The sequence below is a fragment of the Ambystoma mexicanum genome, chromosome 5p, assembly GCF_040938575.1.
Source record: "Ambystoma mexicanum isolate Mex_15411 chromosome 5p, UKY_AmexF1_1, whole genome shotgun sequence".
In the NCBI taxonomy this organism is placed as follows: Eukaryota; Metazoa; Chordata; class Amphibia; order Caudata; family Ambystomatidae; genus Ambystoma; species Ambystoma mexicanum.
The window spans coordinates 725768710-725792151 of record NC_090930.1 but is presented as its reverse complement, the minus strand read 5'-3'; the positions used below and the strand labels follow the sequence as shown (position 1 = coordinate 725792151).

At 46.4% G+C, this 23442-nt stretch overlaps 1 protein-coding gene across 7 annotated transcripts in view; it reads right to left on the bottom strand.

Moving 5' to 3' along the window:
- SLC25A14 (solute carrier family 25 member 14) overlaps positions 1-23442 on the bottom strand; it is a 534240-nt gene that overhangs the window by 276862 nt on the left and 233936 nt on the right. For all 7 annotated transcript variants that reach the window (XM_069613100.1, XM_069613102.1, XM_069613103.1 and 4 more), the window contains one exon: positions 2927-3074. In XM_069613100.1, the coding sequence (XP_069469201.1) occupies positions 2927-3074 (148 nt within the window). The remainder of the gene's footprint in view (positions 1-2926; positions 3075-23442) is intronic.

Here is a 23442-nt window from a genome sequence, read left to right as displayed (position 1 = left end):
TCTGCTCTGAACATGTGGGGGATCAATATGAGCTCAAGCAAGAGAGGAGGCCGCCAGGCTGCTGCCAGAGCTACGGAAGGAGGGGACTTTTCAGGAGAAGGATCGCCAACGCAGGTTGCGAGAGCGGTCCAACAGTGCCTTTGCACAACCAAAAGCCATAGAAAATAATCGGCTTCCAGGAAATCCAAGAAAGCTTAGGCGAACCAGCCCAAAGCACCTATTTGAGGAGGGGGTCCTGCAACGAAATTAGTGAATGGAGGTAAGGAGGTTGGGGGGCAGGGTGGTGTAAGTGTGGTTCACAACGTTGAAGCTGGGGGGGGGTGGCGGGTTCGTTGTCACCCTGGTGACCTGGGGATTCCCAGTTGTTTTGGAAACTAAGGGATGAAGACCCGGCTGGGCACTGTTACCCAAACATGTTAGTGGGCGTTTACAGGTTCAAGGGGTGGGTATATGAGGGAACGGATATATGTATAGCACAGTTGAGGTGGTCGGAGAGAGGAGGTGCTACCCTACGGGTGAACAGGAGGGCCTCACCACATCCTGACAATGGTTAACTGGAGGGTGGCCACGCTTAATGTAAACGGACTGAACTCCCCAAACAAGCACTCATTAAGAGCCAGTCTGTTCTAAGACAAAGCTGCAGGTACATTTCTCGCAGGAAACCCACTACAAACAAGGGGCAGAGCAGACACTGAAGGGGGCAGACATTGGACAGATGTACTGGGCCCCTCACAGAGCCAGCAAGAAGGAGGGAGTGGGTATAGTCTTACCGCGCTCTATGCACTTGATGGAGATACAGGTACTGAGGGGTTTTGGAGGAAGATCTGTTGAGGTAAAGGGTCGCCTGAAGGGGACAATCACCCTGGTGTCTCTGTATGCCCCCAATGTACACCAACTAGCTTTTCTTGGGAAGATCTTGTTAGTCTTGGGGGAGTGGGGAAGGACCGCCGATGGTGGGAGGCGATTTCAATGCACGCAACAGTGGACCCCGCTGTAGACTGGTGGTCGGCACGGGTGGACTGGGTCAAGCCACAGGGGAGGGAACACAGGACTTTGGCGCAGCTCCTCGAGGACCTTTTTTGGGAAGATGTGTGGAGATCTAGGAACCTCCATGCGGGTGGTTACACTTTCTTCTCGCCCCCACACCAAACATACACGAGAATTGACTTCCTGCTGGTCCCCAAGGAGCAGGGGGCAATGGTAGAATCCCAGAGAGTGGAATCAGTGACATGGTCAGATCACAAGATGGTAGTGGAGGACTGGGGGGTGGTGGAGGTGAACCCCAAGATGGAGGTGTAATGACGGTCTGTTCAAGGAGGAAGTGCAGTGGAAAGTGTTATGCGAGGCGGCCAAGGCCACGTTTAGGGGCTTCATTATACAAAAAGGTGCCTTGAAGAAGAGGGAGAGAGGGCTGCTTGAGGGAAAGCCGAGGCAGGATTCTTAGAGAGATGAGGGCGCAGCTCAGGCAAGCTGGGGTGGAGAGGGGAGGGGGTTGCTGGCTGAGACGTGAGACAACTGCCAACAGTTACACCTACTCCTGATAGGGGAGGTGTAAAAAAAATGGCTGCATGCCAAACAGCGATATTATGAAAAGGGAGACCAAGGGAGTACCCCGTTAGCCAACAGAATAAAGGAAGGAAGGGTGGAGAATAGAGTGACACACATATGTGAAGCAGAGGGGGATCTTTCGGGAGGCCAGGGCGACATTCCTGAATGCTTTGTTCAATTTTATGAGGGCTTGTATGAGCAGCCACTGGGAGACAGGGGGCAGGCTATACAGGAAAACCTGGGGGGCTTCAAATACTGAGATTGACAGATGGGGAAAGGGCCACAAGGAAAGAAGTACTGGGAGCCATAGCCCACCTTAAGCCGGGGAAGGCACCGGGGAGGATGGCTACCCCTGAGACTTTTACAAACAGTTCCAGGAACTGCTAGCGGGTCCCATGGTTAACCTCTTTAACACTATTCAGGCTGCAGTCGATATCCCCCCTCCTTTCTAGAAGCACTCATTGAAGTCATACCTAAACAGGGTAAGGACCCTACGTACTGTAGTTCGTACCGCCTCATCTCCTTATTGATACTCGCTAGGATATCGGCCTCGCAGCTGGAGGTGCTCATGCCTCAGCTGGTGCACGCCGACCAGTCAGGGTTTATCCGGAACAGGCAGGGCTCGGACAACCTGCGTAACACACGCCCCAAAGATGAGGAGAGAGGGGGCTGTGATCCTCTCCCTAGATGCCAAAAAGGCCTTTGACTGGGTGAATCGGTCATTTATGATGGGGGTGCTTGGGAAGATCAGTATGGGGACCAAGTGGATGGGGTGGGTCGCAGCCCTATACTCTGCTCCGCGGGCAAGAGTGTTGGTCACTGGAGGGATATCAAGGGCAATTCACCTTAGCTGGGGCACTAGACAGGGCTGTCCCCTCTTGCCACCGTTACACGAACTAGTGATGGAACCCTGGCCAACGCTGACCTCAGACACCAGCTGGAGGAAACCCACAAGGACATAGAAGGCGAATGACTCCCTTTTTTCACTAGGTAAGGACAGTGAGCTGTTGGAAAACCAATGGGTATTAACAGAGGTGTAAGGCGGATGTGATTGTGAGGGTGGCTATGCTTCTTTTTTCCTTCTTTTGCTTAGATCATGGACTATGCTTAGGGGAGGGGGGGAGGGAGTGGGAAGGGGACATCTTGAACACTCAGATGAACCAAATATTTTCCTTGTGGGAAGTGTAATGGGCTAATGGTGACTTTATGTGTTATAAAAATGACAGTAAAATTACATTTAAAAAAAACTAAAAAACACTCCACTGGATTGGAACAATTTAAAAAAATATATATTTTAATTAAAAGTTAGTAAACTAGCCATGTGAGAAAATGCCCATTTCATTCACCGCATATCGTATCCTAAGTTGGAAATACATACCCAGAGTAAAGAGAGCGAAGCCCTTCTTCACTTGATATCCTGAACAAAGCATGAAACATGCCTCTATATCGTATCTCTTTGTAACGAACATCGGTACTCTGGCCTTGCACCTGAAGACGTGTTTTCGTTAGATCGATTGGAAAGGTCCCTAAAAAAATAGAAAAACAAATTCAGATTATGGAAATATGAGTGCCTTTGAACACATGGAAAGAGCAAAGATAATAGAGGTTGGAAGAGAAAACAAGATGAAGTGGGTGTTCATACAGCCTAATCATCTATAATGGTGGGAATTCTAGCACAAACATACAGCAGACATACAGGCCAGCAAGTATATTCATTGCCTCGTGAACATTAATCAACATGCATTGGCTCCAAATATACAAATACATGTTATTTTTTAAAACTATAAGATTTCAGAAAATTAGTCCTTTTTCAACCCCATGTAATAATAGTGTAGAAAGTGATTGTCAAAAACAGAATATACTCACCACAGCTCTGTACATTGCAATCATTCTCAATCGACACAAGCCTTAATTCTGTACATATTGCAATGTCAAAATGTTTTCCACACAAGTATGAAATGGACACATTAGTCCAAACATCTCATTCTAATGTGTTTACTCTTAACCGATGTGTTAGTATTACAGTTAGACTTGGTCCTATTAATTGTTTTCAAGTATACAATTAGAAAATAACCTCTTTGTAAAAAAATAAAAATCTTTTCTCATTGTACCGATTTATACTGGCAGTTCTTAATCTCAATACTTGCATACTTATGTGATGTCCTGAGTGGAGGCTAAGGGTATGGAAAACTTCTTGCACAGCAAAGATGCCTGTGGGCCTCGTGCGAATGTGCATTTTATGTGCCTACTGTCTCTTAGCACTTCAGCTTTTCTTCTCCCTCTCCAAAACTAGAAGATATAAGCAGGGGCGGAGGCCGTTTTCCATCTGGAAGAAGGCTGAACAAATACCAGCACAGGAGTTGCTATGATTAGTAAACCTGTACGTATGGTAAATTCTGTACCCTTCCTCCAGAGTAGAAGATTGAAAAGCAGGAATTATGATAATGGGAAGGCAGACACGCAACCTTTAAAACAGTCCTTCGGATGTAGATGTATACGTCATAACTTGGGGGGGTAAGGGGTAATGTGTGTGCCCCCACATCCCAAAGATTGGACAAAAACCCATTCTGGTCAATAAGAAACCTACCCAAAAGCAATTCTCAAAAGAGCCTCGTTAAAATGAACAACAGCGCTGCCACTCCATAGCATAGTCTTTGCAGAAAGCATGCATGAGGAATAGCCTGCGTGGCAGTTTAGCAGATGGAATGGGAAAGGAGTCTAACAGAAAGTTAACCAACTTTGGAACTTACTGCATGGGCATGAATTTCTTCTAGGGAAGAGAGCTCAAGCCCCCTGTTGAAATATAGAATAGGAGTGATCAAAAAGCCTAAGCCACTGGTTGACCTGGAGAACAGAGCCCAAAGGTGGGAAAAAGAATAACCTATTTGCAGAACAAACAACCCTTACACTGTTGAGATACATTTGAAAGAACCTTCGAACATCAACAACAGTGAAGATAACACCCCGTTATTAGAGGTAGGTTTAGTAATAAGGTGATAGGCCAGAGTTCCCTTGGCTGGGGTTCATTTTGCTACTTTGGTAGCCATGGAAACATTTGATGGCTTTTTGGTTTATAGCCTTTCTTTTTGCAGTCAGAGAGACATATACTGAAGTTTCCCTGCAGCTTCAATTCATTTGGGATGTGCCACGCTTAATAGCCCATGTGGTTACCAGAGCAAGGGTATTCCAAAGCAGGAAACCATGAAAACGTGTTGAGAGTAGTATAGCAGCAATTATATAATTTACTTTGGGCGCAAAACAAACCTTTTTACCGCATTGGTAGCCACTTGCCCCTATATAGAGCAAAAATGACTATCAATGAAATATAAAAACACCCCGACCATTTTGTTTATGGCCTTTCATTATTTTGGACCACAAATAATGTTGAAAATGTCAGTTTTGCCTAGGTAGTTTCTTTGCAGAGCGCATTAAGGCCCCTTGAATGAATTGGGTTTTAAACTAGATGATGGTCTCCTAGACAAGTCAATCCACAACTGTGCATGTCTGTGGCCCCAAAGGGTGAGTTTGGGTGGCCATAAAAAGTTTGAATGGTGCATGGCTGTGGATTGGTGGGCAAAGCCAATTCCTTCCTCTCCATTCATGCTGCAAATTCTTGGCTCACTCTCTTCCTTGGCTTCATTTAATCGTCCCTTACTTGGACATCTGATTGCAATCCTCTAGTGCTCTGCTCCCCTGAAGCTACCTGGACCTGCAATACTCATCATGGGAGTTCATGCTTTCTGACTGGAATCAAAGTGCATGCTCCATCGTGAACATCCCGACTCGAACCACTGAAGCTGCTCATTCTCTTGGGCACTGTTCTGCTGCCTAACTAGAGTCATTCATCCTCACCAAAGCAGAATTTTTCCTGCCTTAATGGGTCAAATGCTAGCATGTTTTCCTCTTCTTTGGTTGTCTAAAGGTGTCCTCTAATGTCACTGATAACATTTCCTACATCCTGCGATCTCCCACGGCTCTGCTTGCAGAGCCTCTATTTGGAACCAGAACTAGGACCACAACTTAATCCCAGTATCAAAAGTGACCTCTGCACTTGTGACATCTGAGATGTCTCAACAGCACCCATCAGCCTTCTTCACCATCCCGGGGCCTTCTGGCCCCAACACATGACTGGACCTCTTCTTCAGGATCTATACTCTGTGGGATGTCCTTCAAGATTCTCCCCTCCACTCCACTCTCCCCCAATCACAACCATTTCTTCATTGAGGTTGTGGTCTTGCTCTACAACCATCAGTCTATGGACATTTTGTCAAACCTGATCCTGGGTCTCTTCTGCTAGGGCCAACCAAGTCTCAACGGACTGAAGGTTCACACCTCTTCAGCTCCTATGACCTTCAATTAATACTTGGCTACATTTTCACCATAACCGAGGAGGATCTACAGACTCTCTCTTTGACGTGAATGGGCAAACTATAATAAGGTCTAAACTCTTTTTACGTATCAAAATTACATACTTGGTACCTTGTACTTGATATATGTTTATTTAAAGTTTTGAGATGTTTAAGGCATTGGATATTTAAGACTGTTAATTTGCAAAAGCATTGATCACCTTTAAGACCAGCTTTCCAACTACTTAAAACAGGCAATGCGTTTTTCACTACTGTAAACATGTGCTATGGGTTTTAAAGGTGTTGGGTTTCTTTTACACCCTTTACTTTTTTTAATACATACTGTTTACTCATTTTAAATACTGTGGATATTTGTAAAACAGATGACCCAAGACAGCAAGTAGATCTGTCAGTAAATATACTATGTGGATTTCCCCTGTAAGTTCTTGTGCATGATTACTCTTACGGGGCAAGGGGCAGCTAAAGTCATACTGCTCCATCATGTTTATCATTGTGAGAGTTTGGACAAATTTAATGGAAAACCAGTCTACCTTTTTAAGACTGCTCTTTCTGAACCCTTCATTGGAGAACTTCAGAATTACCTGCCAACAAAAAGCATGTAAGACAAATCTTCTGATTAATGTTGAAATCAGATAGTACCTCACACAAAACAGATTAAGTCAGAAGCACCACATTATCTTTGATGTACGCTGTAGAGAAGAGAGGACCAATTCACCAGCCAGTCAAAGAAAACAAGTGGTTGACTCTCAAAAGCCTTATAAGCCAAAAACATCACAACTAAATGGAATCAATATTGCCTAAGAATAGTGTCTTGTATCCAAACACACAGCTCCCCTCAATTTCTGGAAGCTCCTATCAGTGGTGTGAGGAAACCTTTAGGACAAGGGGCAGTAATTCCTTTTTGAATTTTGTGAACAATGTGATTTGTGGAAATACTTAGAACACAGTTCATTTTACTGTGCCAAAAGGAGAAACTGCAACATTTTATTGGATCCCTGAAGTAAACCCTTTCTGCAGGTCTGCAACATTATAAAAGGACAAATAATTATTTTTAAAGCATGCAGGAAGCTTTCCACTCTGGGTAATCACTCTTGGAATTAACTATTTGACTATTACTTTGCTAGAATTTCAAAGTAACTGAATTCCTGATGACTGCCTGGGTACGTTTATGGTGGACAGCATGGGATGTGGTTTATTTAAGCAGCTTGAGCTAATCAGTCCTGAGTTGAAAGAAGGTGTGTGGCTTGAGTAGAGCCACAGACACCAATTCACACTGATACCTGCTATCTGGAAAGTCTGGTGTCCCTTCTTTAAGTCTGTACAGTAAAAAAAGAGTTTGCTTGGATTAATGTAAAAGAACATCAGTTGTCTGTAACAATTACATCACCACGGGGTTCCCTTTGAACACTGAACTATCAATCTAGGGAGTGCCAGAGACGTAAACACCTACAGTTTCATACATCTGTGTAGCCTGGCTCCAACATGATACTTGCATCAGAGTGCAATCATAACATGCGTTTTTTGCAAGAGAATTACTGAGCGCTTCACAAATTAAAAAGGACAGGTCCACAAGGGGAACTTTCTGAACAAATCATTAGGAAAACAGACTAAAAGGTCTAGCACTTGCTTACAGAAAAGACTTTCATTTGATTTCCCAATTTGAAAACGCAAACTATCAAATAAAAAAAGTCAATCCAACTAGTAAATGTTTGTGAATATGACTGGATACATATTTTAATTGTCAAATCCCTGTGATTCTAACATCATTGTTGTTTTAGAGGAATTTAAGAAAAACTGGAAGGTTGGCTAGATACGAAGAGTAATCAGGAATACGTTTTCCATCTCCACAAACGAAGCGTCAGGAGGGAACATGGCAGAGAGATATTGTGCAAATGAGGCTAATTTTGACTGATTGACACAGTCTAATCATATTGGGGTCCTACCTAACCCATTCCCCTCCTTGGATCTGTAGTATAGGCTGAGCAGATTTCTTACCCGTTTCAAGAGTGAGGTTAGGATTGAGCGGTGTGACTGACAAGCCACTAAAAATGGCACATGCAAAGGATTCTATTTTAACAAGATGTATTTTTTTTTGTTATGATGCATTTTAATTTCGCTGGGATTTAGAGTGTCACCTACATTATGAAATAGTCTTTCTGGGGTTAGTACCTCAGTCACTCTTCTAGCTTGTATTCTGCCTTTATTAACTCCCAAGTCAACCTTCTGGCTTGTCTTGGACTATTAGCGACCAGATCACTCCCTCATTTTCCCTGGGCAGGGTTTCTGTTTTTTATTTTTCTTTCTCCACCTTTTCCTTGGTCAGAGCTTCAGACTTTCCTCTCCCCATTATCTTTGGCAACATTGTCTGCCATTACTTTTTACAAGCCACTGCCATTCTTCCTTCTCTGAGGATAGGGGCCAGACTCACATTCATCAACTTCATGAGCCACAGCCTCTGTCTTTCTTCTCTGAGGATGGCATGCCCTGCTCGCCCCCTCTTCCCCTCCTTTTTGGTGTTCTTTTTCCACCACTTTCCAGGTTTTCTCTTTCACTCCACCTTTCTCCACTCTGGGTTTTCCCTTTCTCTCTGCCTTCCCTCACTCTGTGTTTTCTCTGCCCTTTCCTCTACACTCCAGGTTTTAGAGTCGGCCTCACTCCTCTAATGGAGAACTCTCCCATTCATGTCCGACTACTGGTGCACCTTTTTCATATCACAACTTTCCAATGCTGCACAGAAAATTCCCTTTCAAAGCTGCCCTGAGGTCAGGCCTAATAGAGATTGGACTGAATAACTTATTTTTTAAGTGGTTGAGAAGGTCAGGTGCTTTACCTGAGCATGCTCAGTGGCAGGGATTCTTTGTAGTCCTGAGTCTGGAATAGATGTCTTGAAATAGGGGGAGCTGCCATTTTGGATTACTTTTCCATGTCGACCTGCAAGGTGTTGGGATGGTGCTGTGGTAGTGAATCTCCCTTTATTGCTGCAAGACTTCCCATTCCTGGAGTGCAGTCTGGGTGAGCCCTGTACTGAGCAGGTTTGATTCCTATGGAGACCGTTTATTGCACTTGGTTTTTGGTAAAAAAAAGGCTTCACCTGTATTTTGTTGTGTGTGGCTGGTTCTGCCATTAATTGCAATGGGGAGTGTTGGCTACAGGAGACTCTTTCTAACAGGGTCACATCCATTACAGATTAGTTTCCCTTTCCTCATCTCTACCTGAATCAGAGTCCTCTTTGTGTCTGGTTGTCCCCGAGACCCTAGGTGCTGCACAGAGGTGAGGGGCTTTCTTCAGGGTACAGAAGATGCTCCTTGGAGGTTATATGGGTTGCCCCGTAGCCTTCATTCCTTTGGGTGCAAAGATTATTTTATCCTGGATTATTCATCTTTGGGACATAGTCTTAAGAATCCTTTCTGGTACTGCTGACTTCAAGTACTTGGTGAAATCACTTCCTAATCTCTGTGTCGCAGCTCGGAGGTCACTTCGTCACAGCTGACACTTAGACCATGGTGAACACGGTTTAGCAATCAGATCAAAGCTTACCAATCATGCTCGGTTTTCCAAACCAGAGAAAATAAGAAAGCGTGAAACTGATTTCACAGATCACATCTCAAGATACATAAATATATTCCTGCAGTGTTTAGCGGTGTCACCATCTACTTCACAAAAGATCAGGAAAAAGTAAGTATTTCCTCCATGGATATCACCATGTGAGCTTCAGAGCACAACCATGGGGGTCATGAAAACAAGGCCAGAATGAGCGGGGACCCTGAAAGAAAGAGAAGCTTGAAGTTCCGCGCACAGACTGCTACATGACAGACACTGATGAAAAGAATGCAGGCTGTTGCTAGGCTTGCAGGCCCTTCCTCTCATAAACTAATACTGTGTGGCAATACGTACAGAGAAACTGCTAAGAGGTGGAACCCAGCATAAGAGGATGAGAGCTACTGACCAAGACCAGGGTGAGGAAAGGTGCAACTGACCACAGGGGATAAGGGGCAGAAGCTGTGACACAGTACCTTAAAAACGTAAGAGTAATCTGGGGAGGAGAATGCCAGGAGAAATGCATACAGAAACTGACAACCTAAGGCTGGGGAGCTGGCGGGTACTGAGTTGGATGCAACGTGGTGGATGAAGACTGAGGTAGAAAGCACCCAAAGGCAGAAACCAGGAAGACACTGACATGGATCTGAGAGAACTAAATGCTGGGCTTTTTAGTTTTAATATTCCGCTGAAATGGTGCTGAAGTGCTGACAAGGAAATTGCATGTTGGGTTTTGTTGTTCTCGCACACAATGGCCATGTCACAAGAGCACCGATAGGCCTCAAGAGAATCAAAAGAATTGCACTTCTGGTTTTGTGGTAATATTCCTTCAGCTCAGTACTAGAGCACAGACATATATAGAGAACTAGGAGAACTGTAAGCGGAGTGTTGTGGTTTTAACACTCTGCAGCCATAATTTAGATAGCAATGACAATAAGAGTACCAGGAGAACTGAATGTTAAAGAGTTGTGGTTCTGACACATCTAGAAAAGCAAAGAAGAGCAGTCATCCTAGAAGCGAAACCAAGTGAGACGAATACTTGGTGTTGTGGTTCTGACCATCTGAGAATAGCAGAGAAGCGTTACTAAATTGAAAGAGAACCAATAGCTGAATGGTGAGAATTATGGTTGCAATACTCTGAATCAATGGTGCAGAAGTGATATGATGGGTTATTTATAACATGCTTAATACCCAGAGGTTTCTAAGCGCGGATCGAACCTGTGTTGCTTCGTGTCGTCTTGCTTCCAAGACGAGCATGTTGCCCTTGAGCTATCCTCCCGAGACCAAGTGCTGACAGACTGAAAGAGAACCAGATTAATTGAATGCTGGTAACTGTAGTGGTAGCACTATAGCAGTAGCATAGTACCGCTAACAAAGTGAGAGCGATCAAAAATAAACGACAAATAGTAATTTTAGTTTTAATACTTCTGTACCCAAGTACAGTGGTGCTGGGAAACTGCACAGGGGCAAGGAGGAAAAGGAACACTGGGATTTGTGGCTTTACTGTACTCTAACCCAACAGAGGCAACAAAGAGCAAGAAAGGAATACTAGATCCTAGTAGTGGCAGCAAGGTCAATCCATGTGCTGCAGAACACCTGAGTAGAGCCAAGAGAGATATACAACACTGGTCTTCCATGTCAACCACACAGATGTCCTGAGAGAGTGAAGAGTATGACAGCGAGGTTGACAGGGGGGAGTGAACGCTGTAAGCCATACATGTTATACATTTAGGTCTGTAGAAATAGTCTTTTTACACCATCAAATACAATCTGTTGTGATACAGACAGTCAATATATAGAACAGTTACGCTCTCAATCAATTATTGTAAGTGTCGAACTTGATTAAAGAATTAAGTGGACTGCTTTTTTCCCCCACAACTGTAATCGTGAAATTTAAAATTACATTTTGTTAAAACATATTAAACAAAGGCTAGTAATCAGTTGATTTAAATAATTCTAACAAAACATAAAATATAAAATGGTGCAACAAACACCATCTTGCCACATGAAGATGGCAGACAGGCCTTGGAGGGGAAGGAATGTTAGGAAAGATTTCGTAATTGTAGGTAATTTTCCTTCCATGTGGCAACCCCTAAACTTTTTGCTGTTGTTTTTCACCTTGTTCTTTACTTTGCCAGAGAAGTGCAGCCTTCTGCCGCACTCCTCTGGGCTTTCGCTCCTTTCTTACGGGGAAACTGACATGCCCTTAAGACAGTCAGTACCGGGGAACGCTGTTTCCTGTAGTTTCTTTTATCATGTTGCAGCTTTTGTGCAACATGACACAAGAGGGCACTGTAAGCTAAGTTACAGCTCTCTTGGGTCTCTAGCCTTCTACAGGCCCTAGATACTCGTTTAGGATTGTATCTGATCGGTGCAAGTGATTCAGGGACGGGAATGGTGGCAGCGATCGTTTCTTGTGTTTTGAGCTCCTTTTGGCGTACCCAAAATGGTGGCCTGGCTCCCAAAATGGCCAGACCACGAGGCTCCTATGTCCTGTCCGCTGACCGTCTTGCTCCCTTCACCTTCCCCAGGTCGAGCCGACCCGGGGCCTTCCTTATTTGGGCATGTACTTTCCCGCGAAACACGGATGCTTTCGCGGGCTTCTACATACCTTGTGTGCCCCTCCAGGATGTGGGCTGGGATGTCTGGTCCCAATACACATCCTGGGTGCCAGAGAGTCTAGGGTGGTGTGAATGCCTGGGACCACCGTGGTCCGTGATTGGTCCACGAATGGTGTGAGTGTTGATGAGCGGATCTCCCATTGGGTCCCCTCCGTTTTGGCGCGAAGGGAACCGTGGATAAGAGGGGGCTGGAAACACCACTACCATGTCGATCTCCTGAGTTCTAACGAACGAAGGAATACAGGAGCCAAGTATCCTGCAACCACGAGGCTGGACCGAGGAATCGCTGGTGACCCGCTGAAGGACTTCTCCTCTGCACTGCTGTCGCCTTGTGAAACCCTTTTCACCTTTGATCGAACCAGAAGGCCTGTACTGGTACTTCGACCCTTGGAATAGCGGGAACAGCTATTCTCGGCATCTTCACCATCTCCTGCCAGTAAGCCTTCGGAAGCGTCTCTGGGCCATCCAGTAGACTGACCAGCTTACACAGGAGTCTTGCTCTGTAACCGCCGCCAGGTTGTGTAGTATTTCGAGTCCTTGTCACTCTCACACGCTTCGTACACTTGGCGTTCCCAAGTCTGAAGTGAGTAGTGTACATTTGGCTCAGATACACACGGCCGCTCCGTTGCCCTGCTGTGGTAACAAACTGTGCGGGTTTCTTCGATTGGGACGTCTTTTTACTCAACACGACGACGAGGCGTTCCCTGCTCTTCTGAACCTGCCAGCTGCTGAAACTGACGCGGAGAAGCCTGGGTCTGTTTGCATCGGGGACCGGTGAGTAGCATAGCTAGGATCTGGTCGCCCTCCTGCAGGAGCCCATTGCTTTTCCCCGCTGTGTAAAACAGCACCCTTTTCCGTACTCGCGCTCTGCTTCTGCCCACTGTGGAGGCTGCGCTTGAGTCGCGGAACTTGTTCTTCTTCTTTTGTGCACTAAACTGAACTGCCTGATTTCCCTCGAAGAGCTTCTCCTTTTGCCCGTTGGCACCAGCGCGTGCAGGTACTTTTGAGCACAACGCTCCACTCTTCGCAGGGCTCGGACTTCCATCTAGTTAGGTGCCTCTGAAGGTGAACTGGGTCTAAGCATTATTTCGCACTGCCTGTTTTCCCTCCCTTTTAGGTGGACTACACATTTCGTGCATATAACGCTTGCGACTGTCGTATTTGTATATATATTGTGTTGATATGGTATGTGTTGGTTTACTATCGTTATATTGTGATTTTCTCGCTACGGTCATTGTTTTAAAGGCCTTGAAATAAATGTGTATATATTTTTAGTATAACAACTGTTTGGAGTAGTTTGTAAGTGATCTTGCTTTGTGTGCTCATTGCGGGCTTTCAGTCACCCTCACCCCTCTTGAGACCTAGTCTTGACCGCCGCGATCGCTACCTTGATTGGTCTGGCTCGTCCAGAGGTTACCCTGTTCCAAGTAATTAGGTTGGCCTTCTGAACTTCTGCGCCACCAGGACAGAGTTCAGAAATCTGTCTTAACAAATTGGTGTACAGCGGTGGGATACGACTGAAGGTATCCAGTGTTGCGCACGAACTAAGGCATTTCAGGTAATTCCAACCAGGACACGTAGTGAATTGTTGTAGTATAACTTTAAAAAGGCCATAGTCCTATCTAACAGTATGGAAACAAATACCTTGTTAACTTTAAATGCTTCCAAATCAGAAACATTGAAAAAGATGTGTGCGGAGAGAGGTGTTTCCTCTCAAGGCACGAAATTGGAAATGATCCAAAGAATCGTGGCGTGGCAAGAAGCGCAGCTTGACGCTATAACTTCTGAGGACAGTGCGGAAGGTGGTGGGGCTGCTCTCACTGGTAGAACCGACAGTTCTGCCGCTGCACTGATCCATCGCGACCACGAGGACAGGGAGGATGAGATGTCTAATGTTTCCTCTGCCAGTGCTGATGGGGAGGCTATGCTTGAATTCAAGAAGCAAGAGCTACGGTTTAGGCAGCAGGAGCTTGAATTCAGCATAGCCAAACTAAAAATCAAACAGGCAGAAAAACAAAAAGAAAGGGATCACCAGTTGGAACTGGCCAAGCTTCAGTTTGCAAATGGGTCCAAGGGTCCTGGACATGGGTCTGGGGCTTCCTCTCATCCACGGTTTCCGAAAGATCTGCTCAGTGTGTATGAAGAAAGGAATGACATTATGGACTGGCTGAATGCGTTTGAGTATGCATGCGAAGTTCAACAAGTTGACAATGCTGATAAGATTGCCTGGTTACTCAGCAGACTGCCCCATTCTGGCTGTAGTGCCATTATGGAAATGTCGAAGGCTGAGCGAGCTGATTTCGCAATGTTAAAGCAAACTCTCATTTTAAAGTTTGGGAAGACTCCGGCCCAATATTTGAAACGTTTCAGAGAGTATAAGAAAAAGGAAGGTGGAACTTGGGTATCTTATGTCACTGAATCCTTGAAAAACTTAACTGGCTGGGTCGAAGGTTATAAGGTTTCTACCTTCGAAGACATGATAAATCTTGTCATGCTGGAACACATTTTTGCATCTTCTTCCCCGGAGCTTAAGCAGCATTTGGCCGATTCAAAGGAGATAGATCCTAAGAAGCTGGCCATTGCAGCAGACTTATGGGTGTCACATTGAGTGTCCCATAAGGACAAAACTCATCCTGGTAAGCAGGAGGAAGGCAAAAAGTCCAAAGATAAGTAGGGTGGAGAATCTGATAAATCTTCTTCTCATAAGGGCCACAAAAAGAGAAATAAGGGTAAGACACAAGAGAACTCACAGGGTAGTGGAGGTCCGCCTCCGAAACAGAACTTTGGTTACAATAAGCCTCCCTATGTAAACAGACCCAATGGATCTTGTTTTGCTTGTGGAGCAACTGACCACGTAAAGGGGGATCCCCGGTGTAAGGTTAGACCTTTGGGGGTCCACTCCGCTAATCTGGCCTTCTCCTCCTACGAGGAAGAAGAGATTACAGGAGCATCCTTCTCCTCAGACTCATTTCCCAGCGGGATAGAGGCTGAGGTAGTTTTAGTTTCCCTGGGTTCCTGGGAGCCTAAAGTCGCAGAGGCTTATGCTAGGATTCCGGATAATACCAAGCACTACTTTAAAGACAGTGTGCTGATCAATGGAGTAGATACTCCAGCTCTTTGGGATAGTGGGTGCAGTCGCACTGTAGTGGATTCTACCTTGGTAGACTCAGAGGAAGTTGCCAGAGCTACTCTGATGCCCACTAAGTTGGCTGACGGCCCACTCCGTATGTTCCCAGTAATACCTGTAAATCTTACTTTAAATGGTACAGCAGTCAGGATTCCAGTGAGCATTCAGAGAAACGTCCCGGGAAAGGTCTTGTTAGGTAATGATCTCAGAGCTTTAGGGCTCGTAGGAGACACTGCCGAAAGACCCTACACACGGTCTCAAGCACGGGCAGCATTGGCCAAGATCAATACGCCGCCCCAGCCGAAAGGGAAACCCAAGGCGAAAGGAGTCGACAAGTCAAGACGAGGGAAAGAGAATATTCCCCCGAGCTCGCCTACCACTGCGGTGGAGGAAGTTGGTCAATCGCCCGGGCCTGACGAGGAGGTGGCGATGCCTGAAGTATTTGACCCCAACGATCATCCTGAACTGAAAGACTTGTTAGTTGAAGGAGGTCCTGATAGGGACGAATTCAGTAAAGGCCAACGTGAGTGCCCATCTCTGGAAGGCCTAAGGAGACAGGCCTGCTCCCAGCTTGAGGGTGAACCTCCTGGGACGCATAGGATTTATTGGGAAGGTGGACTCCTGTATAGTGAGCCCACAGAGTCTACAGAAGGAGACCATAGGAGGTTGGTGGTTCCCCTTGCTGTTAGGCCCTTCCTCCTGCAGTTGGCGCATGAAGTTCCCCTTGCTGGTCACCTTGGTATGAAGAGGACCAAGCAAAGGTTATCCATGCACTTCTACTGGCCCAAGATGGGGGAGCAAGTAGAAAGTCACTGCAGGAGTTGTGCCTCCTGCCAGTTGTCTGGTAAGGTTGGCGCGACAATCCAAGCTCCGTTGGTACCGCTCCCAGTTGTGGGGGTACCATTTGAAAGGGTAGGGATCGACATCGTTGGTCCCCTTGACCCGCAAACATCCTCAGGCAATAGGTTTATCCTGGTGCTGGTCGACCATGCAACCATATATCCTGAGGCCATCCCATTGAAAACTAACTGCCAAGTCAGTTGCAAAAGCTTTACTTGGCATATTTACTAGAGTTGGCTTCCCTAAAGAAGTTGTGTCGGATCGTGGCAGCAACTTTATGTCGAAGTATATGCAGGCTATGTGGAAAGAATGTGGGGTCACCTACAAGTTCTCTTCTGCATACCACCCCCAGACCAATGGTCTGGTGGAACGTTTTAACAGGACGTTAAAGAGCGTGATTGGGGCTCTGGAGGAGCCTCAGAGAAGAAAATGGGATCTTCTTGTTTCATGCTTACTGTTTGCCTACCGAGAGGTACCACAGGAGGGTGTTGGCTTCAGCCCCTTCGAACTTCTGTTCGGTCATCCCGTACGGGGACCCTTAGCCATCGTCAAGGAGGGATGGGAGATGCCCACTCCCCCTGTTACTACCAACATAGTTGATTATGTGCTAGGGCGCAGAAAACGGATGGTACTTCTGATGGGCTTGGCTAGTGGTAAATTGAAGGCAGGACAAGCGCTGGTGAAACATTGGTACAACCAGAAAGGTTCCCTCATCAACTTTACACCTGGTCAGCAAGTCCTGATCATGAATCCCATAGGGCCTCGAGCTTTACAGGACAAATGGTCAGGCCCTTACCCAGTGGTGGAGCCCCTGGGTGAGGTTAACTATTTAGTGGACCTTGGAAGGCCTGGACAGGCTCCACAAGTGTTTCACGTGAATAGGCTGAAGGCTTTCGTCCCAAGCGTCGAAATCGCAGCACTGCTTCTGGCTTCAGATGTTGAGGAAGAGGAGTCTGAACCTCTCCCCGACCTGTTCCAAGGCAGTCCTTCAGATAGCTCTTTTGAGGGTGTCCGAGGGGCCCCTCACCAAAATGGACAAGGCTCAGTGGTTTACCTTGGACATGAAGTAGGTGGAGGGAGGATACAGCCTCTTCCCAGTAAAGTACAAGCAGTACAAGACTGGCCTACCCCCACTACGCAAACCCAAGTGAGAGCCTTCTTAGGACTCACGGGGTATTACCGCAATTTTGTGGCAGACTATGGCACCATAGCTGCCCCTCTGACTGCCCTCACAACTCCGAAGAAACCCAAGAAGGTAACTTGGACCGACGAGTGTGAGAAGGCCTTCAATGGCTTAAAAGACTCCTTGTGCCAGGCCCCCTGATTATCAAAGACCTTTTATCGTGCAGACGGAAGCCTCTGACACTGGGATAGGAGCTGTACTATCACAAGTAGATGAGAAGGGTAAGGAACACCCTATTGGTTTTATTAGCCGCCAGCTTAAGGACAGAGAGCTCAGATGGTCCATGGTAGAGAAAGAATGTTTCTCTGTTGTGTGGGCCCTAAGGAAGCTGAGGCCCTACCTCTATGGGACCCACTTCACTGTGCAAACTGACCATAAGCCCTTAAAGTGGCTAATGAACATGAAGGGGGAGAATCCAAAGTTGCTTAGGTGGTCCATAAGTCTACAAGGCTTCGACTTCACTATTGAGCATAGGCCAGGTGTCCAACATAGCAATGCTGATGGGTTGTCCAGAATGTTTAACCGACCTGAACAAGAGACTCATCCAGGGGTGGATTAGTTCCCCCTGTCCATAGTCTGGGAGGGGCGAGTGTTAGGAAAGATTTCGTAATTGTAGGTAATTTTCCTTCCATGTGGCAACCCCTAAACTTTTTGCTGTTGTTTTTCACCTTGTTCTTGACTTTACCAGAGAAGTGCAGCCTTCTGCCGCACTCCTCTGGGCTTTCGCTCCTTTCTTACGGGGAAACTGACATGCCCTTAAGACAGTCAGTACCGGGGAACGCTGTTTCCTGTAGTTTCTTTTATCATGTTGCGGCTTTTGTGCAACATGACACAAGAGGGCACTGTAAGCTAAGTTACAGCTCTCTTGGGTCTCTAGCCTTCTACAGGCCCTAGATACTCGTTTAGGATTGTATCTCATCGGTGCAAGTGATTCAGGGACGGGAATGGTGGCAGCGATCGTTTCTTGTGTTTTGAGCTCCTTTTGGCGTTCTAAGCGCGTTTCTCGCGCTTAACCCAAAATGGTGGCCTGGCTCCCAAAATGGCCAGACCACGAGGCTCCTTTGTCCTGTCCGCTGACCGTCTTGCTCCCTTCACCTTCCCCAGGTCGAGCCGACCCGGGGCCTTCCTTATTTGGGCATGTACTTTCCCGCGAAACACAGATGCTTTCGCGGGCTTCTACATGCCTTGTGTGTGCCTCCAGGATGTAGGCTGGGATGTCTGGTCCCAATACACATCCTGGGTGCCAGAGAGTCTAGGGTGGTGTGAATGCCTGGGACCACCGTGGTCCGTGATTGGTCCACGAATGGTGAGTGTTGATGAGCGGATCTCCCATTGGGTCCCCTCCGTTTTGGCGCGAAGGGAACCGTGGATAAGAGGGGGCTAGAAACACCACTACCATGTCGATCTCCTGAGTTCTCACGAACGAAGGAATACAGGAGCCAAGTATCCTGCAACCACGAGGCTGGACCGAGGAATCGCTGGTGACCCGCTGAAGGACTTCTCCTCTGCACTGCTGTCGCCTTGTGAAACCCTTTTCACCTTTGATCGAACCAGAAGGCCTGTACTGGTACTTCGACCCTTGGAATAGCGGGAACAGCTATTCTCGGCCTCTTCACCATCTCCTGCCAGTAAGCCTTCGGAAGCGTCTCTGGGCCATCCAATAGACTGACCAGCTTACACGGGAGTCTTGCTCTGTAACCGCCACCAGGTTGTGTAGTATTTCGAGTCCTTGTCACTCTCACACGCTTCGTACACTTGGCGTTCCCAAGTCTGAAGTGAGTAGTGTACATTTGGCTCAGATACATACGGCCGCTCCGTTGCCCTGCTGTGGTAACAAACTGTGCGGGTTTCTTCGATTGGGACGTCTTTTTACTCAACACGACGACGAGGCGTTCCCTGCTCTTCTGAACCTGCCAGCTGCTGAAACTGACGCGGAGAAGCCTGGGTCTGCTTGCATCGGGGACCGGTGAGTAGCATAGCTAGGATCTGGTCGCCCTCCTGCAGGAGCCCATTGCTTTTCCCCGCTGTGTAAAACAGCACCCTTTTCCGTACTCGCGCTCTGCTTCTGCCCACTGTGGAGGCTGCGCTTGAGTCGCGGAACTTGTTCTTCTTCTTTTGTGCACTAAACTGAACTGCCTGATTTCCCTCGAAGAGCTTCTCCTTTTGCCCGTTGGCACCAGCGCGTGCAGGTACTTTTGAGCACAACGCTCCACTCTTCGCAGGGCTCGGACTTCCATCTAGTTAGGTGCCTCTGAAGGTGAACTGGGTCTAAGCATTATTTCGCACTGCCTGTTTTCCCTCCCTTTTAGGTGGACTACACATTTCGTGCATATAACGCTTGCGACTGTCGTATTTGTATATATATTGTGTTGATATGGTATGTGTTGGTTTACTATCGTTATATTGTGATTTTCTCGCTACGGTCATTGTTTTAAAGGCCTTGAAATAAATGTGTATATATTTTTAGTATAACAACTGTTTGGAGTAGTTTGAAAGTGATCTTGCTTTGTGTGCTCATTGCGGGCTTTCAGTCACCCTCACCCCTCTTGAGACCTAGTCTTGACCGCCGCGATCGCTATCTTGATTGGTCTGGCTCGTCCAGAGGTTACCCTGTTCCAAGTAATTAGGTTGGCCTTCTGAACTTCTGCGCCACCAGGACAGAGTTTAGAAATCCGTCTTAACAAGGAAGATGACCTTTCATTTCAGTATGTGGAAATTTAAGAGGATCCTGAGCATATTTTAGGTTGTGTATCTTCAGATAACCCAGAGCAGACTTGTACTATTATGGTAGCACACATATTCAAGCTCAAACGTTAATCTAGATTCCTTATTGGATCTTCTTTGCTAGCAGATATTAGCAGGGCAGTTCTTTAGTACAACATACGCTACTATGTGCCTCAAAGGTTAAAGTAATAAAGATGCAGCCAAGCTAGGGTAATCTTTTAATTACATTTTTAAACATTGAAGAACTGGAAAAAAGTGTGATTTTCACAGACCTTCAAATCAAAACGACAAGGTGCAAATCAAAGAATGATTTTAAAACAAGGAAAATATTTAATTAAACATATTTGGAGAAATACACATTTGATTAGTAAACAAAAAACATGGACTACAAAAATAAGCGCACACAGGGCTCAGTGAGCGTGTATTATCTCTAATGTGTTAGAGGGAAAGAAACAGTTATACATAGTCCATGCATTTTGTATGAATACCCATAATTCATATGTGCAATTATTTTGTGAGATTGAGTTTTTGTTAATGAGTTCCAAAAACAGTATTGATTTGAATCTCTTTGTATAGGCTCAGTCCCTTGATCTAGAGATTTGATCTGATATATGATGTGATAATGATGTGTTATTTATATAGCGCCTTAATGCAAAGCGCTTTACAGAGCACAAATTTACATACAATAACACCCAACCAAAATTGGTACTCATTTATTGACCTCGGAAGGATGAAAGGCTTAGTTGGCCTTGCCGGGATTCGAACCCGCAGCCTGCAGATCACGCTCAGATCACAGCAGCGAGTGCTCAACCCACTGAGCTATCTTACTGGCATATATCTGCTCTGTTCTTTGACCAATATTGTATTTTTTTGTATTTGTTTGTTTATATAGCACTTTCCTCCAAAGCGCTTTGCATTATAACAGTAGAAGCAATAAACAATCATGAATCGAAACAATAAAAACAGTAGGTAGAGCAATTAATCTGTGGGGGAATAGGGAAGGGGTGAGGAAGAGAAGGAGGAGGGAAGGGGAAGGGAAGGGGAAGGGGTATACGGGCGAAAATAAGGGAGGATAAGGGAAAGGGGGAGGGCAGTGAGGATCATCGGAAAAGATTCAAGGGAAGGGGAGAGAAAGAGGTGGGGTAGGATTCATGGTGGGGAATGGAGAAGGAGAGATTTCAGGAAAGTGCGGAAGGAGGAAAAGGTAAGTATAGAGCGGATTGAGAGAGGTAAGGAGTTCCAGTGGAGGGAGGCTAGGAGCTGAAAGGAGCGGAAGCGGGAGGAGGCACATGGGGGACGAGGGACGGTGAGAAGGAAGTGATCTGGTGAACGAAGGGAGCGGGTAGGAACTATATGTTAAATAAGTTACAATATATTAAAATATTGTTTATCTTACCATTGAATTTAAAATAATTAATTGATTTGTACCTTGTCTTGATTCAAATGTCTGAAAATGTAATTTTTTCAGTTCTTCAAAATTTAACAATGAAACTAAAAGATGATATATTTCTTAATCAAGTCTTCAAATAAATTGCTTGAACAGGCCACATTTTTCTGATTGTTGCTGAACTAAGACACTTACTGGTTAGTAAATAAATATAAATCACATATTAAGAAATAGGAAAATCCAACTAGGACAAATCCAGTTTATGAATAATATAGTTTACACCAGAGTGCTATGTTGAAGTACGGGCAACCCCTCTCCACCTGTGAAGTTCCTGGCTTTTACCCCATCTTGGGGTTTTGTTCCTCTCACCCCAACTTGGGATCTTGCTCCTCTTAACCCACCTTGGGATTCGGTTTAGCTCACCCCCGCTGCTGGGTCCGGTTTTCCTCACCCCCGCCCGGGGTGTCCAGTTTCCCCTCACCTCCGCCCGGGGTGTCCAGTTTCCCCTCACCCCCGCCCGGGGTGTCCAGTTTCCCCTCACCCCCGCCCGGGGTGTCCAGTTTCCCCTCACCCCCGCCCTGGGTGTCCAGTTTCCCCTCACCCCCACCCTGGGTGTCCAGTTTCCCCTCACCCCCGCCCTGGGTGTCCAGTTTCCCTCACCCCCAACTGGAGGTCTGGTTGGGGGTCTGGTTTCTCCCAACTCACCTGGGAGGTCTGGTTTCTCCCATCTCGCCCGGGGGGGGGGGGTTAGGTTTCTCCCACCTCGCCTGGGGGTCTCATCAGGCCATGCTACTTAGGAACCCGGGGCCACCACGTACATCTGGTCCCCAAGTCGCTGCGCCTCTGGAGAGTGTCCGAGTTTGACCCATGCAGCACCACATCTTCGGCTTCCCCACAGTGTTCTGCATTGGGCGGAGCTTGCGCTCTCTTCCCGCTCGGTGGGACTTCGGTGCTGACTTCTCGGCATGCCAATTGTCCGCTTCTAAGGCAGGCTTCGCTCCTCGATACTCTTTTTCCCGGTCTTTACCTGTTTGCCCAGCCGGAACTGTGAGCATTCCGCAAGCTCAGCTGGGTTGGGTTGGTCACACCTGCCATACGCTTCCTTTTCCCTGCCACACCTCCCAGAAGGTCTCCAGAATTCTCCATCTGCACGCGTTTACCTTTACTGCATACTCAGTTCTGATTGGTTCTTTACCTACCCCTCTGCTAGGGGGTGGGATTACACACAGTCCCCTTGTTCAAGGCAAGGACAGTGAGTACTGTGGTGGGTCGGAAGAACACAAACTCATTTTTGTGGAATGCCCACTTGGAGGGTTTTTTGGGAGGAGAAGTTACAGTTCTGTGAGACAGAAAAGGAGTGGTCGGTGATAAAGGAGGACACCTAGTCAGCAGGGTGATGAAACCAAAGGGAACAGGGATGGATAGTCAATGAAGGGAGCAGAATAGTAAGGGTGTAATTATGGAATGGTGGAACGATGCTGGTCTAGAAAATTCCACAAGACGACGGTTGAGAGAGGCTGCAAGAAAGGAAGCTCTAGTTGCAGTGGCAAGGGTGCAATGTCTTCTATTAATAAATCTACTTACTGTTATCATCCTGGTCATACTACTAATTATACCAGCAAATATTACAGAGAAGTGACATAACGGGGGGGCTGGGGTGGGAGGTGTGGAGAAAGAAGGAGATGTGGAAGAGATAGAAGTTGGACAACATGTTGAGTTTAGGGCCCTTGTTAGGTAGCGTGTCATGCAGGTGGATGGGCAATAGAATAACTCAATAATCAGAAACTCAGGAAGATGGCAAAGTTTGTTTACTGTTTTGTTATCAATTATCTAAAACAGGGAGTTACGATGGACATCAACAGACGTCGCACAGCGTTCTCTCAAAGCATTTCATAAAAAACAACACTTTTATACCAAAAACTTGTCATACGTGACACCATACAAAGAGGCAAAATAATAAAAACAGAGGGGATTGTGGTTGGCTCAAGGAATATCTAAGTATACTTTCTATAAGGGGTCGGGTTGCGATTGGGTCTCTACAGTCAGGTGGAACACTCATGTCCACCCCTATTGCAAGTCATCTTCATCAGTTATTAGAAACACAGTAC